This window comes from Cebus imitator, unplaced genomic scaffold (genome assembly GCF_001604975.1).
Source record: "Cebus imitator isolate Cc_AM_T3 unplaced genomic scaffold, Cebus_imitator-1.0 Scaffold245, whole genome shotgun sequence".
In the NCBI taxonomy this organism is placed as follows: Eukaryota; Metazoa; Chordata; class Mammalia; order Primates; family Cebidae; genus Cebus; species Cebus imitator.
Genome location: NW_016107560.1, coordinates 848,199 through 864,384, shown reverse-complemented (window position 1 = coordinate 864,384; position 16,186 = coordinate 848,199). Strand labels below are relative to the sequence as shown.

The 16,186-nt window shown below is 33.8% G+C and overlaps 1 protein-coding gene across 5 annotated transcripts in view; it reads right to left on the bottom strand.

Moving 5' to 3' along the window:
* Positions 1–16,186, bottom strand: part of GRIK2 (glutamate ionotropic receptor kainate type subunit 2) — a 729,530-nt gene that overhangs the window by 273,617 nt on the left and 439,727 nt on the right. For all 5 annotated transcript variants that reach the window (XM_017498581.2, XM_037727899.1, XM_037727898.1 and 2 more), the window contains exon 10: positions 12,887–13,000. In XM_017498581.2, coding sequence (XP_017354070.1) covers positions 12,887–13,000 — 114 coding nt within the window. The remainder of the gene's footprint in view (positions 1–12,886; positions 13,001–16,186) is intronic.

Below are 16,186 nucleotides of genomic sequence, written 5' to 3'. Positions count from 1 at the left end.
TAGCTCCCACTATAAGTGAGAACATACAGTATTTGGTTTTCTGTTTCTGTGTTAGTTTGTTTAGTATAACGGCCTCCGAGGCATCCATGTTACAGCAAATAACATGATTTCATTCTTTATTATAGCCATGTAGTATTCCATGGTGTATATGTACTACATTTTTTTATCTAATCCACTGTTGATGAGCACCCATGTCTGTGCTATTGTGAATAGTGCTGCAATAAACATGTGAGTAAAGGTGTCTTTTTGGTAGAAGGATTTGTCCTTTGGGTATCCACCCAGTAATGAGATTGCTGAATCGAATGGCAATTCTATTTTTAGTTCTTTGAGAAACCTTCAAACTGCTTTCCACAGGGGGGTGAACTAATTAGCATTCCCACCAACAATGTAAGCATTCCCTTTTTTTCCCCACCTCATCAGCATCTGCGTTTTTTTTTTTTTTGACTTTTTAATCATAGCCATTCTGACTGGTATGAGATGGCATCTCATTATGGTTTTGATTTGCATTTCTCTGATGATTAGTAATGCTCAGCATTTGTTCATATGCTTGTTGGCCTCTTGTGTGTCTTCTTTTGAGAAGTGTCAGTTCATGATCTTTGATTGCATTGTAATATAGTTATTTTTTTTCTTAAGTTCCTTTTAGATATTAATTATTTGTTTGATGTATGGTTTGCAAATATTTTCTTCCATTCTTTAGGTTGTCTTTTTACTCTGTTGATTATTTTTTGAATGCAGAATCTCTTTAATTAGGTACAACTTGTCAATTTTTGGTTTGCTGCAGTTGCTTTTGAGGACTTGGTCATAAATTTTTTGCCAATGTCTAGAAAAATATTTATTATGTTTTCTTCTAGGAGTTTTATAGTTTGAGGCCTTAGATTTAATTTCTTTGACAGATCTTGAGTTAATTTTTGTATAGAGTGAAAAGTAGAGGTCCAGTGTCATCCTTGTTCATGTGGTTAGCCAGTTTTTCCAGAACCATTTATTGAGTAAGATATCCTTTCCCCATTGTTTGTTTTTGTCAGTTTTGTTAAAGATCAGTTAGTTGTAGGTGTGAAGCTTTATTTCTGAGTTCTCTATTCTGTTACATTGGTCTATGTGTCTATTTTTATACCAGTCCTATGCTGTTTTGATTACTATAGCCTTGTAGTATTATTTGAAGTCAGGTAGCGTGATGCCTCTGGCTTTTTTTTGTTTTTGCATGGGGTTGCCTTGGATACTCAGCCTCTTTTTTTGTTTCCATACGAATTTTAGAATAGTTAGTTTTTTCAAATTCTATGAAAAAATGGCATTGGTATTTGACAGGAATAGGCTGAATCTATAGATTGCTTTGGGCAGTATGAACAATATAATGATATTGATTCATTCAATCCATGAGCATGGAATGAGCATGGAATGCTTTTCCATTTGTTTGTGTCATCTTTCAGCAGTAATTTTTGTTGTTGTTTTGTTTTGTCATTAGTTCTCCTCATTAAGACATTTCACATTTTTTGGTTAAGTGTATTCCTAGGTATTTTTTATTTTTATGGCTATGGTAAATGGGATTGCATTCTTGATTTGGGTCTCAATCTGAATGTTATTGGTGTATAAAATATAACTGATTTTTTATGTTAATTTTGTATCCTAAGACTTTGCTAAACTCATTTATCAGGTCTATGAGTCCATGGAGGAATCTTTAGGGTTTCCTAGGTATAGAATCATAAATTCAGTGAAGACAGATAATTTTACTTCCTTTTTTCCTGTTTGGATGCCTTTTGCTTCTTTCTCTTGCCTGATTGCTCTGACTAGAACTTCAAGTACTATGTTGAATAGGACTGGTGAGAGTGGATATCCTTGTGTTGCTCTAGTTCTTAAGGGCCATGCTTCCAACTTTTCCCCATTTAGTATGATGTTGGCTGTGGGTCTGTCATTCATGATTTTTATTATTCCGTCAATGCCTGGTCTATTGAGAATTTTTATTATGAAACGATGTTGGAGTTTATTGAATGCATTTCTGCATCTATTCAGATGATCATATGGTTCTTGTTCTTAATTCTGTATATGTGGTGAATCACATTTATTTATTTGCATATGTTGAACCATCCTTGCATCCCAATAATAAAACCTACTTGATGGTGGTGAGCTAACTTCTTGATGTGCTGCTGGATTTGATTTGGTTGTATTTTGTTGAGAATTTTTGTGTCTATGTTCCTCAAGAATACTGGCCTATAGTTGTCTTTATTTTGGTTGTATTTTTGCCAGATTTTGGTATCAGGATGAAGCTGGTTTTGAGATTTCCTCTTGTTGCTTCCTATTTTTATTCTACTGTGGTCTGATAAGATGCTTGGTATGATTTCAGTTTTTTGAAACTTATGAGACTTGCTTTATGATGAAGTTTGTGGTCAGTGTTAGAGTATGTTCTGTGTGCAGATTCGAAGAATGTATATTCTGTGGGCTTTGGATGAAAGATTCCGTAGCTATCTGTTAGATCCAATTGGTCAAGTACCAATTTAAGTTCAGAATTTCTTTGTTTTTCTGCCTCAGTGGTCTGTCTGATTCTGTCAGTGGTGTGCTAAAGTCCCCCATTATCATTGTGTAGCTGTTGAAGTCTTTCCTTGGGTCTAGAAGTAAGGTTTTATGAGCAAGGGAGCTCCAATATTGAATAAATTTACATTTAGGATAGTATCTTCTTGTTGAATTTAACCCTTTATCATTATGTAATGCCATTCTTTGTACTTTGTACTATTATCACTGTAAAGTCTATTTTATCTAATACAAAAATAGCAATCCCTGTCCTTTTTTGTTTTCCATCTGTGTGACAGATCTTTCTCTATCCTTTTATTTTATGTATATGTGTGTTGTCATTACATGTGAGATGGTTCTTCTAAAGACAGCAGAGAGATAAATCTTGTTTTTTTTGTTGTTGTTTTTTGTTTTTTTTTTTAATCCAATTTGTGAAACTATGTTTTGTTTTGGTTTTGGTTTTTTTTAGACAGAGTCTTGTTCCGTCACCAGGCACCAGGCTGGAGTGCAGTGGTGCGACCTCAGCTTATTGCAACCTCTGCCTCCCGGGTTCAAGCAATTCTCCTGACTAGCTGGGACTACAGGTGTGCACCACCACGCCTAGCTAATTTTTTTGTATTTTTAGTAGAGGCTTTACCATGTTGGCCAGGATAGTCTCAATCTCTTGACCTCGTGATCTGCCCCCCTTGGCTTCCCAAAGGGCTAGGATTACAGGCGTGAGCCATCACGCCTGGCTGTTTCAAAGCAACAAGAAATAGTATACGAGGTTTGTAGAGCAATAGTTTACCCTAATAAGTTTTTAGATAAACCGTATTTATTACTTACTTTTTAAAACAAAAGTCAAGTACATTCTGAGGCAATCTAGAAAAATTCTTTTACTTTCTTTTTTTTTTCCTGCAAGCCTGTTAAGCAAAGGCATTCTTTGCCATAAGTGATTTTCACACACACACACACACACACACACACACACACACACAATTCTTTCATAAACTGTGCAAGCATAATCATATACTTAAGTTTCTGCAAACTGTATTTACCTCATTTCAGAAACATAACTTCAGAGACTTTCAAAATGTACAAAAATCTAAGTCTTGTTGGCCATAATTATGATTCTAAGAAAAGTTCCTGTTTTTATTCTGTAACTATAGAAAATCCACTGGGATTTGGGAAGATGAGAAGAACTTCTTTCTCCCTGAAAAGTGATATTGAATTACTGGATATTGTAGGGAATCTTATGGAAATAATGACTGTGTAATAGAGCTGAACTTGACTTTCAAGAAAAAAAAAAACGGTCAGTTTTGCTAGTGGTGCTCTTCACTAATGTTTCAAGAAAGGAACTTAATGATGTCAGAGGGATATGTCTTAAGGGAGAAAGGGAGAATTTAATGTAGTGATTATCATTCATGCTTGTATTTTTAAAAAGTCATGTTTTTTAAAAAATTGGTATATGCTATTAAATTCCTTTAGTTGGTTGACTTATTGGTTTAGATGGAAATCTTGGTTGTTGCTATCTTTCTGCTGATATTTCTGTTTTGGCCATTATACTTTTTGTTAGTTTAATTCACAAGGGAATGATAGTAAGAAAAAAAATAGCTGAAGTTTGAATCAATCAAAGGTTCTATTTCATTACTGTTCCAGTAAAAGGTTTAATGGAAAGGGAGACTGCACCTATTAGCTAATCTCCAAACAGCATTTCATCTTGGAATCTAATTTATTATCCCCTTACATAAATAATCAAGATTTGACTACCCAAAAGTCATTGCCAGCATCCCATACATACAAGAGTAGCATTCATCATCTCCTTTCCCACCATCCCCAGCACACTCTGTGGCAGCACTATCATCCTTGCTTCTAGGCTTTTAACCTGTAAGTCTTCATCCACATTCCTCAATGTTTTTTGTCCTGTCTAATGCATCCCCAAGAAACCTCATACTTAATTTTCAAGGTTGCCTTCTCTTTCCTCTTTCCTATAAGTACAGTGCCTCTCAAAGCAGACTCTATATATAATCACCCATTCAATAGCACCCATGAACAAATCATATCTTATCTGTTCAAAATGAGAGGATTTTAAACAAAGGGTGGGAGGGGTATAAGTATAATGCCTCTCAAAGCACACTGTATATATAATCACCCATTCAGTGGGATCCAATAACAAATCATATCTCATTTGTTCAAAATGCTCTTGATTACTTTTTTGTTGAGCTTTCTTAGAAAAATCTACTCTTTCTCATTTAGGTACTTGAATTGTGAATATGGGTTTTAAAGAGACTATGGTATCTAAGAAAACAAACGTCTGGCCAGGGTGAATAGAAAGGTACTGGAATCATAAGCAGATATTCAAAGTATTAACTAAATCAGCAATGTGAGTCCTGAATCGAAGGAGGAGGTTTGATGTATATTGAGCATGATACTGTACATCCAGGTGGATATATGTCCAATAAGTAGTTGCAAATTTACATTTGAATCTCAGTTCAAGGTTGTAGCTAAAATTCAGATTGTGTAAGTGTATATGGTCCTATTGTGATAACATTTTTTTTAAATATGAGAACGTTAACGCAAAAATATTTCATTTCCATGTAGCTTGCTAGTGGCTGAGCTAAATTAAAAATTCAGACTTTACTATTAATTCCTTTATACAAAACTTAGTATATTGATCATAAGAAAATAGTCTTCAATTATTTTAGTATTGACAATTATAAAATTGTCAATTTTATAGCATTGAAAATAATGTTGGGAATAAAAAATAATATTAAGGCAAAATAAAACTGCTTCTGTGTCTTCATCATGGTAGTAAATTTAAATCAGATTTAATAAAAGGCAAATGATTAAATAAAAGATTTAATAAAATACAAAGGAAGAAGTATGTGTATAGGTAATAAAAATTAGGTTCTGGTCACTTAGAAGGCTTTAGAAATTAAGACCCAAAGATTTTCAAAATTATACTTAATTTTACATCAAAACTCATGACTTTCTTTCTTTCCTCTTTCTCTACCACCATCAATAGTTTTATATTTGACTAGTTATTGTGGCAGTCTCTGTGAATATGAAAAATAAAATACATTTGAAATAAAACATATTGAGCTATCAGGGCAAGAATGAAAGAGAGAAATGTAGTACCAGCACAATTCCTGAAATAGAAGAAAAAATTCAGCAAGAAAACGTTTGGTTGTCTGAACAAGCTGATTGTGGGAATGGGGTTGGAGAAGACTTTAGTTTGAATGAGTCACTCTCATCTCACATCTTAACACTTAAGTAGTACTGTAAACATATAGCTAAAATATTACCCTATATTATTTTGTCCTTATTATTTTCTCAATACATGTTTAAAACTGCTTAGAAATTTATAGAGATTGCTAAGAAGGAACATCTTTTGTTTTTCTTTTTTTATTATTATTGTACTATAGGTTCTGGGGTACATGTGCAGATCATGCAGGATTATTGCATAGGTACATACATGGCAGTGTGGTTTGCTGCCTCCATCCCCCCGTGACCTACATCTGGCATTTCTCCACATGTTATCCCTCCCCGACCTCCCCACCCCGCCGCTGTCCATCCCTTGGCCTCCTGCAATAGAACACCCAGTATATGATGCTCCCCTCCCTGTGTCCATGTGTTCTCATTGTTCATCACCCGCCTATGAGTGAGAACATGCAGTGTTTGATTTTCTGTTTTTGTGTCAGTTTGATGAGAATGATGGTTTCCAGATTCATCCATGTCCCTATAAAGGACACAAACTCATCATTTTGGAACATCATTTTCTTTGTGAAGCTGCAGTGTCTGGGTTTCCAAGCCCAAATGTTATGCAACTCTCTAAGAACTACATGCTTGACAGTCCTTCTATGACAATGAAAAGAGGAGAGAGAATCAGAGGGAAAACTTATTGCAGTGCCAAATTTGTAGCCTTAGAATACTGCTTTTGTTGATACTATAGAAGAAGTTGCAGAACCACTTAGGGGATAATTCGGTCAATTCTCTCTTTTGTAGTGTGTACTTTTCAATTGTTATTGGAAATTTGCTTCCAGGTAAGCCTTCTGTATTTGTGGGCTGCGACAAAAAAGCTTCACAAACTTGAGCAAGTAAACTGGATACTGTAACACCTTCCACAAAGTACTGGGAAAATAAAAAACAAGACTCAGTTTTCAGGAGCGAGTGCATTTGTTAAATTCACTGAGCCACTGGGGAGAAGAAATCTCCTTGGGAGTAAATGCTTTCCCGAAAAAGTTACCAAATGCATCGTCATTTGCATGCTAAAGTGCTACTAGTCAACAAGAAAAGGAACATGTGTGGTGGCATTTAAATGCTACTAAACTTTTGATGGACAAAAATTAATTATTATACAGGAATAGCACAGTGAGAAACACTCAACATGTTAAGACAGGATTGAAAAATGTCTACTGAAAACCAAGAATTTAGAGGAAAAATAGGCATTTTGTATAAGAACTTGAATAACTGGAGTCCATTATTCTAAGTGAAGTAACTCAGGAATGGGAAACCAAATATTGCACGTTCTCACACATAAATGGGAGCTAAGCTATGAGGATGCAAATGCATAAGAATGATACAATGGACTTTGGGAACTTGGGGGAAAGGGTGGGAGGGTGTAAGGGATAAAAGACTACAGAATTGGATACAGTACATACCACTCGGGTGTTGGTTACACCAAAATCTCACTAGTCACAACTAAAGAACTTACTCATGGTCAGGCACAGTGGCTGATGCCTGTAATCCCAGCAGTTTGGGAGGCCGAGGTGGGCAGATCACTTGAGGTCAGGAGTTCAAGACCAGCCTGGCCAACATGGTGAAATACTGTCTCTACAAAAATACCAAAAAAAATTAGCTGGGCATGATGGCTGGTGCCTGTAACCCCAGGTACTCAAGGGGCTGAAGCAGGAGAATCGCTTGAACCCAGGAGGCAGAAGTTGCAGTGAGCCGAGATGGCACCATTGCATTCCAGCCTGGGTGACAGAGCAAGACTGTCTCAAAAATAAATAAATAAATAAATAAATAAATAAATAAATAAATAAAATAATATTTAGTCCCCTGAAACTTCCCCTAGGTAACAGCAGTAACAATAATCAGGTTATAAACTGAAAGTTTAGCCCATGTTATATTTTAAAATCTCTCTACAACTTGCTGAAAAATTGTATTTTTATCATTTTCAGCAACTAGTAACTTATATTTTAACAATCTCTATGCAATAAAATTATCATAAATGAAAATATGATTTGAAAGATGATAGTTATTATTAATAATAAACACAGAAAAACAGAGAATTTTAACAACTGAAATTGAAATTTAAAGACAAGAGAGGCAATATGGAGAATCACAAACAATATTAAAATTAGAGCATAAATAAACCTGAGTTTTAGGCATAGACCTGTAGATAATGATCCATAAACCTCCAAATTTATGTCATAAATCTTAATTCAAAAATAAAAAAGTTAAATAAAATAAATGCTAAATGCTTTCTAATATAAATTTACCACATCATGCAATGTGCTATACCCATACAATGTACTGTGTCTAGGTCATGTTGTTGATGTGGAGTAGAAACGTGTAAGCATTGCAATTCTTAAGAGAAAAAAATCAGATAAGCTCCAATACTATTTTGATTTCTCAGGAGAATCTGAGACTATAGTTTAAAGAAGTTAAAAGAAAACTAAGTACAAAATAAGGAGACCACAGAAACTAGAAACTCAACATAGTCAGGCAAGAGTAGCCTAAATAATATTCTCTGTAGAGAAAAACGCTTAGATGTTTGGGGCACATCTTTGGGCATCACAAGGTTCTAGGATATGTGGGACTTCTGAATGACAAACATTGCTTTACGTAAACAATTCTCCTTAAGATGCTATTTTGATAATAAACTATAGGTGTTAGGCTTTTCCATATTTGACCACTATAATTTTCATTTTATAGTTTCAGCTGCTCAGGTTGGATAAACAGATTAGTTGAAACTCTACAACTGCTCCACCTTTTAGCTATGTGATCATGAGGAAATTACTTAGGTTAGATAGACATTAGCTTTCTAACATAAAAAAAAGAATTTTTAAAGATATAATACTATAAGTAATGGTATCTACTTCAAAAGCTTATTATTACAAGTAAACTAATAAATCCATGGATAGTGTTTTAAACTATGTCTGGCACACAATAGCCATGTAATAAATGTCTGCTATTATTTTTTTGTAATAGACCATATTAATACATTTATATTGGATATAGCTGAGAAGCAGATTAATGCATGAAAACCAGTCATCATGCTCTTTCAATTCTGCAAAATTTTCTAGGCATTTTTCTGCTTTAGGATCCTTGCATATGGTGTTCCCTTTGCCTAGAATACTCCCTTGCCCTTTCTTTACCTTGTTAATTCCTCCTCATACACTAGGTCTCAGCTGTCTATTCTACTATGAGTCCTAATCTGACTTGTCCTTTCATTCTTGACCTCTAGTATAACTCAAAATTATCCTGTATATTAAAGCACCATACCATTTACTTTTCTCTCATATCTTAATTATAAGTTGTACGTGCTTGTATGCGTGTGTTTGTATATAACTCTCCATATGAATCCCTGCTATTTTCTAAGCTGAATAAGGGAAGACACAATATCTATTTTGTTAGCTTTAAATATAGTGCTTGGTATATCATTATTATTCAGTATATCTTCATCAAATAAAAGAATAAAATTTAAAAAGTAAATGAATAAAATTCATGAGAAATAGAGCTGATTATAATTAGTTTGTGGATAGTGCTGAATTCCACAAACTAATTAAATTAAATTTAAAAATTCATCATTTTTTAAACACAGAAAATAAAAATGTTGAACAAGAAGCATAAGTTAACATCTCCTTGTGTCTCCTTCCCTTGATAGGGATATGGAAGAAATGTCATTATTCATAATGTAGCCAGAATTTCCTCTAAGACATTTCAAGAGAAAAGAACAAAACAATCATAACATCAATCAAAAGATCATAATTTCTCCATAAAATATAAATGAAATACCAGTAAATTATATCATGCATAAGCTTACATAAATAAGGTAAATAGTCTCTTCAAATCTGTTCTTTTCTTGACTATTCAGAAAAAAGAATTTTTTAAAACAAAGATATAAAAATAAAATTTCTTTATTTTATCCTTTAAGGAAATATTAGACTATTTCAGAAACAAGTAGTGTGGCATACTCTACAATTTAAATAATCTGTTTACTAAAATGTGAGCTTAGTACATGTTGCATAGTTGACCTTACATTTTATTTGCATGGAGTAATAATCTGAGCTGTAGTTCTTAATCATGGTTACAGATTAGCGTTACCTATGAAACTTTAAAAAATGAAAATGTCCAAGATTCAAAGTCCAGAAATACTGTTTCAAATAATATGAGGTATTTTTTGGGCAGTAGTATATTTATTAAAGTTTCATAGCTGATTGTGATATAAAGATAAAATTAGATACCACTTCTTCATAGGAGAGATATAAAATTGATTGAGAAATAATATCTGAATGCTCCTCAAAAAATAACACTGCATACTGAAGCAAGATTGAGAAATTAAATGGGTACTCTTAATCACCTTCTTTATTTGTATTAGATAATTTTAATAAACTGCACACTTGAAAAATATTTAAATATAGTCATTTGAAGATTCTATACTTTCTCTAATTTCCCGTTTAATTAAATATCATTTATTTAATTTAATTTGAAAAAATATTTATTGAGTGCTTGTTATACCCAAGGCACTTTTCTCTGACATTGAGAAATCAGAAAGTATAAAATTTGATTATAGGCCTTGTATAGCTTATGTCAAATGAAGACACAAACATATAGATTTTTAAATTAAAAAAAATGTAATACCATGATGGAGTATTCTGGTACATAAAGTATACAAACTTCCTCCTTCTCCCCAAGACACAGATAACTTAATGGAGCTGTCAAAGATTTTCATGGAGTGGATAGCATTTGAGATGAATTCGACAGAATGAATAGGGTTTTTACTGCAGAACATAAAGAATTTAGTGAGCCGGGTACGGTGGCTCACACCTGTAATCTGAGCACTTTGAAAGGCCAAGTCAAAGAGATCAAGACCATCCTGGCTAACATGATGAAACCCTGTCTCTACTAAAAATACAAAAAAAAAAAAAAATAGCTGAACATGGTAGCGCATGTCTTTAGTCCCAGCCACTTAGGAGGCTGAGGCAGGAGAATCGCTTCAACCCAGGAGGCAGAGGTTGCAGTAAGCCAAGATCGCGCCACTACACTCCAGCTGGTGACAGAGCAAGATTCCCTTGAAGAAGAAGAAGAAGAAAAGAAGAAGAAGAAGAAGAGGAGGAGGAGGAGGAGGAGGAGGAGGAGGAGGAGGAAGAAGAAGAAGGAAGAAGAAGAAGAAGAAGAAGAAGAAGAAGAAGAAGAAGAAGAAGAAGAAGAAGAAGAATTATTATTATTGAGCGAAGATTTGCAGCTATATAATAAGTGATATATTTGAGAGTTTGGCTGGATTAGGGAGAAGATAGAAAGGAGTGTAGGGGCCAGATTACTGAGGATTACAGATGTTTTCTACCCAGAATTATTGATCCTATGATTATTGCAGGGGTACATATGCTGTAAAAACAGAAGACATAATTTAATTCTATTCCTCCAAGGAATGTTTAGTGATGTTTGGGAAAATAATGCACACATGAAATAAGAATAGCATAATAGCAATATTAAATCATATATTACTGATGAATACTATATCTCAGAAATTGAGATAAGCACATAGCAGAGAAAGGGAAGAGGGTTACACAACTACATTGCAGGCTAACTGGTTATCACAATTCAATTAAAACACAGGGTTCCTGTAAGGAAATAATGGTAAGTGTAGATAAAAAAAAATGAGAGAGAGCAAGACCATAGAAGACCCTGTGTGTAAACATTTAAATTTGCTGGCTTTTTCATGGTCAATAAGGATTATCTAAAGATTTGCATAACAAGGAAGCAGAGAAATGACACAATTAGACCGTCATTGTTCTTTGTTGTTGTTGTTGATGTTGTCCTGGTCCAAGCAGTCATCATCTGCCTGAAACAAAATTAGACTTTTATGGTGGGACTGGGGTGTACTGCAAAGGAGGAAGGCCGGAGGCAGAAAGAATAGGTACATGGCTACTGCAATAGTCCCAGCAGGAGGTAATGATATTCAGAACATAGTGGCATATAGACCAGAAATAGGATGCGTAATTGTGCTGTGAGAACATTTTGACTGAAGGAGAGGGCTAGTTTGGTGGCTACAGGAGTTATTTTTTTAAAAAAAGGAAGATATAAAATTAAGTAAATGAGTGTCTTTGATGTTTGGATGTGACAGAGGGAGCAAGAATCCACTGAAGTTCTTAGTCATGGAGTGGTTAAAAAACCTTATGACTTCCATACTGTCACTTCATGATTATCAGCTTTGTTTCATTATCAAAAGGCTTTAACCCAAGCTATTTCATTTTGACTTGCCTACAGATCTGATATTCCTTGTTGCTACTAAAGGGATAAGAATATATATTCCTCTTCACTTGATTTCCCACCATAAATGAAATTTAGAAATTATATAAATGCTAAACGTTTATGGTAGCTTGTTCTGGACATTTCTCTCACATGTTTACTGACTACCTGGGGATTAATAAGAATGGGCATTGATAAGCTTATTCTGTAGGTGAAAAGTACTGACTAAGTAATATAAGAGCTATTTGCTTATCCTAAATTTAAATTCCCTTTTGCAAATGGCATAGTGGGCATAAGTGAATGTTACTGTGTGATCTAATTAAAATATATAGATATAAGAGGAGTAAAAACATCTAGATTAGCAATATTAATTTAAGTCTATCAGTGGTGAAAATATTTCTGGCTTTAAAAAGCACTTGTCATTTGGTTACATTAGGGACATTCATAAAGTAAAATTAATTTTCCAAGATGAGAACAATACAATTGAAAATAAGGTTAAAAGATAATTACAATGAGAAAAATTTCTGAAAAATAAATGCCATTCCCTTTGAAATATATTCACAGAAAGTAAAAGCAGAAGCAAAGTTCAAATTTTGCTCATCACTTAACTATATTTATACAGCTGCATGTATTTTTCAAGTCTTGACATTGGCAACTCTTCAATTTTGTAGAAATGAAAAGATTTCCAGTAATATATTAAGCTATATTATTAATCAACATAAACAGCCCAAACATTAATACAATTTAGATCATTAAAGACTAAGAAAACTGTGACTAAATTAACATTGACTCATCTGTTGTACAGTAATTGCTAAATAACTGTAAAATACATTGCATTCTGTTCATTACTGTTCCAATTATAATGTCCTTTTCTATGCATTTCTGTGTTCATCTACACTTATCTAAAAATAATGGAAAAGCAAATACTTACCAAAATGGTGGTAACAATCAAAGAACGATTGGATAAGGAATCTGTGATATTTGCTGGCTTTCCCTTTTGACTTTCTGTCATATTCAGGCCACTGGCTGGATCCCACGTTCCAATCTATAAAATAGCATATATACTTTGTAAATTGTCCATCAGGCACCTGGGAGAGAGTACTGCAAGAGCAAGTTAAGACTGCCAACACTTATTATTCACCTCTGCTGCATTATCTGCTGTCATTGAAGTAAAGGCAGCTTGTTTTAAGCATGATTCACTGCTCTGTGAAGTGTGTTCAGTGAAGTGAAACATTAAAGAACAAAATGATCCACTGAACTTCTACAGTCAGCATGGGAGCTTAATTTTCCATTCAAGCTTTCATTCACCAAGATAAACCACATTTGATGATACCTTGATAGCTGGCTAGAAACTCATTAATAGCATATATCTTTTACTGTAATGGATCTATCTCATCCTCTCATTATAAAGATAACATGCCATACAGACAAAGCTAAAAGATAAAGCAAAATCTAGGGATCCAAGATAAATTAATAGGTAAAGGCAGGCTTAAGGAAAGCATTGACTAGTATTTTGCACCACCCCTGGTAGGATAAAACCGTGCCCAGAATTATCTTTGGAGATTTAAAAACACATCTTTGCACATTTTAAAATGCTCCCAAGAAAGGAGAAGACAGTAAAATCTCATCTGAATAATGCATTTCAATACTTTCTTCTGTACTCCATTGAATATGAACTTTAACTACTACCTTCTGATAGATTAGGTCATATGTGTTTAAACATGTATTCACTAAACACAGACTATGAGATAGCACAGACAAGCCTCCTGAAGACATGTCACAAAATGTACAGATTAGATGGTTTATTGACAGTTGCACCATTGCTCTGTTATATCACAATGATCACCAGTAAAGAACAGCAGAGGCAAAAGAAGATGTGAAATCAGTTCTTTTTCCTCACTGTCTCAAACCTATGAGTCATTAATAACAAAATGTGTCTTCCATAGTTTCCTAGACAAGTATTCAATTTATTTTTTGCAAAGCAGAGGAAAACTATCAAATTATCTTTAAAATAAGTCTCTGTATATAAATTAAGTCTTTTTTAAATGACACTGATTTAGCAGGTATTATTTACTCTGGTCTAATTAAATATCCTAACGAAGGTCCTGTCAGCATAACCTCTTTGCCGTATTTCCTCATATGATGTTAATTTTCCTTTCACTATTAAATACTGTATATTCCTCATGTTTGTGTTAATAAAGGAAAAAGTGAAATAATTCAGTACTCTTTCCAAACTAAATAACCTACTAACCAATTACATTTCTTTACATTAGACTATGCTTATGACAATGTCCTAAAGACAGAGTCTAATTCTATTTCAGAGTCAATAATGAAAGGCTTCAGGGGCCAAGCAGGTCATATCAATGTGCAAAATGATCATGTACAGGGCCGTAGTAAGAATTTCTATGCAAGGGTATGGAGTTTTTAAATCTCCCAAAATATCAAGGCACAGTAGAAAGTAGGGTCAAATCCCAATCCTGCTTTTCCCACAGCTGTGTGCTTGGGGCTGCATGTTCCCAGAGCAGGTGCTTTAGTTGAGCCTCCAGTAAGGCACCACCAGAGCTAGTAGAGTGCCTGCTAGGGACCTGGATAGGGAAGGACAAGGGTTGCCAAAACTAGAATGCCTGCTGATCTGCTTAAAGTATATCAAATTCAAAATCATTTGCAAATACCCTTTTGGCTAAACAAGATACACCTGCGGATAGTATTTTGCGGTCACTTTTCTATACCTGGTCTACAATTAATACTTATCATGCATTCGTTCCCTTAGATCTTACTCTTTTTTTTTTTTTAACCATTGACCAAATAGCTTGGATTTTCAGATGTGTAGTTCTACCAGCCAAACCATTGACAAACACCATTTGCCCACTGTTGTCTATCTAATAAAATCTTAGAAAGTTTTCAACTTCCTAACCAAGTAACTAAAAAAAGAATTTCCCATTTCACATAATGCCACCATCCATGATTACTTTTAAAATAATTTAGCTAAATGTTCACTGATCTTATCACCTAAAAATACTTCTCTAGTTTCATTCTTGGTTAGTTGCTTTTCTAGTGCTTTTGGAGTTCTGACACAAATGCATATTATATGAATCTACAATTTCCTATATTCACAACTATTAGTTATTCTCTTTTGTAAATCTCAGCTTTCTTAGCATAATATTATGAAATTTCAGAAATATCAGTGGCTTTAAAATTTTCAGTCAAATACAATTTTATATATTCCTAGATTGTTGACTATATGATTCAAAACTTTCTTCCACTGAGGAAATTGTCATCAGAGGTTTTGTTTTAACGGCAAAACCGATGGACTAAGTAATGGCAATCTATTTTTGTCTATTTGGGAACCACTATTTTGTCATAAGATTTGATCAAGTCTTTGAAGTATTTTTTTTTTTTTTTAGCTATGAAATGAAATTAAGATGCCTAAGCACTGTTGACCTTACAGAATTGTATTATCTATGGTGGCTCTACATCCTGGTTTGCCCAGGTACTGTCTTCATTAATAATACTCTCTTGTACGAAGAAAAAATGTAATGATTTGCATAATTTGGATAATAAATTATAGGGTCATTCTAAGTATAAGGATTCAATTAGATATAAGAAATATGAATGTGCATCAAAAGTCATAGGAGCTATGGAAAATTATGGCTTGTTCATTTTCATCTTTTGTTCTGATTGGCTCTTTAATATCCTCTTGTGGTCAGAAAAAGAACACATATTAATTGTCACCAAATTATAAAATATGCAAAAGATATAAAAAAAGATCAATTTAAACTCTGAACCTATGAATACATCCATAGTCAAACATCGTTAATACTGTAGTGCCCCTTTTTCTCTGTCATTTATCTTTCCTCATACATTCCTTGCATAATTTACATCATAGCCTTGTAGTTAATGGCCCAGCTTTTGGACAGGGTGTTTGACTATCTGGATCCTATTATATGTCCACCACTTACCATCAGGTGACTTGGACATATTACTTCTTTATGTCTCAATTCTCCCATCTGTAAATGGGAAATAATAGTATCTACTTCATAAACTATGGTGAAGATTAAATGAAAAAGTATTCAACATAGTGTGTTTATAAGTATGCTATAATTATTATGACAATTACTAATTATATTCTGTTCATACATTATTGAAAGCATTTTCTCCTGGCATCAAAGATAATCAAAGCCATAATTTTAATGACTACACAAAATGATCATATGAACATATTGTGATATCA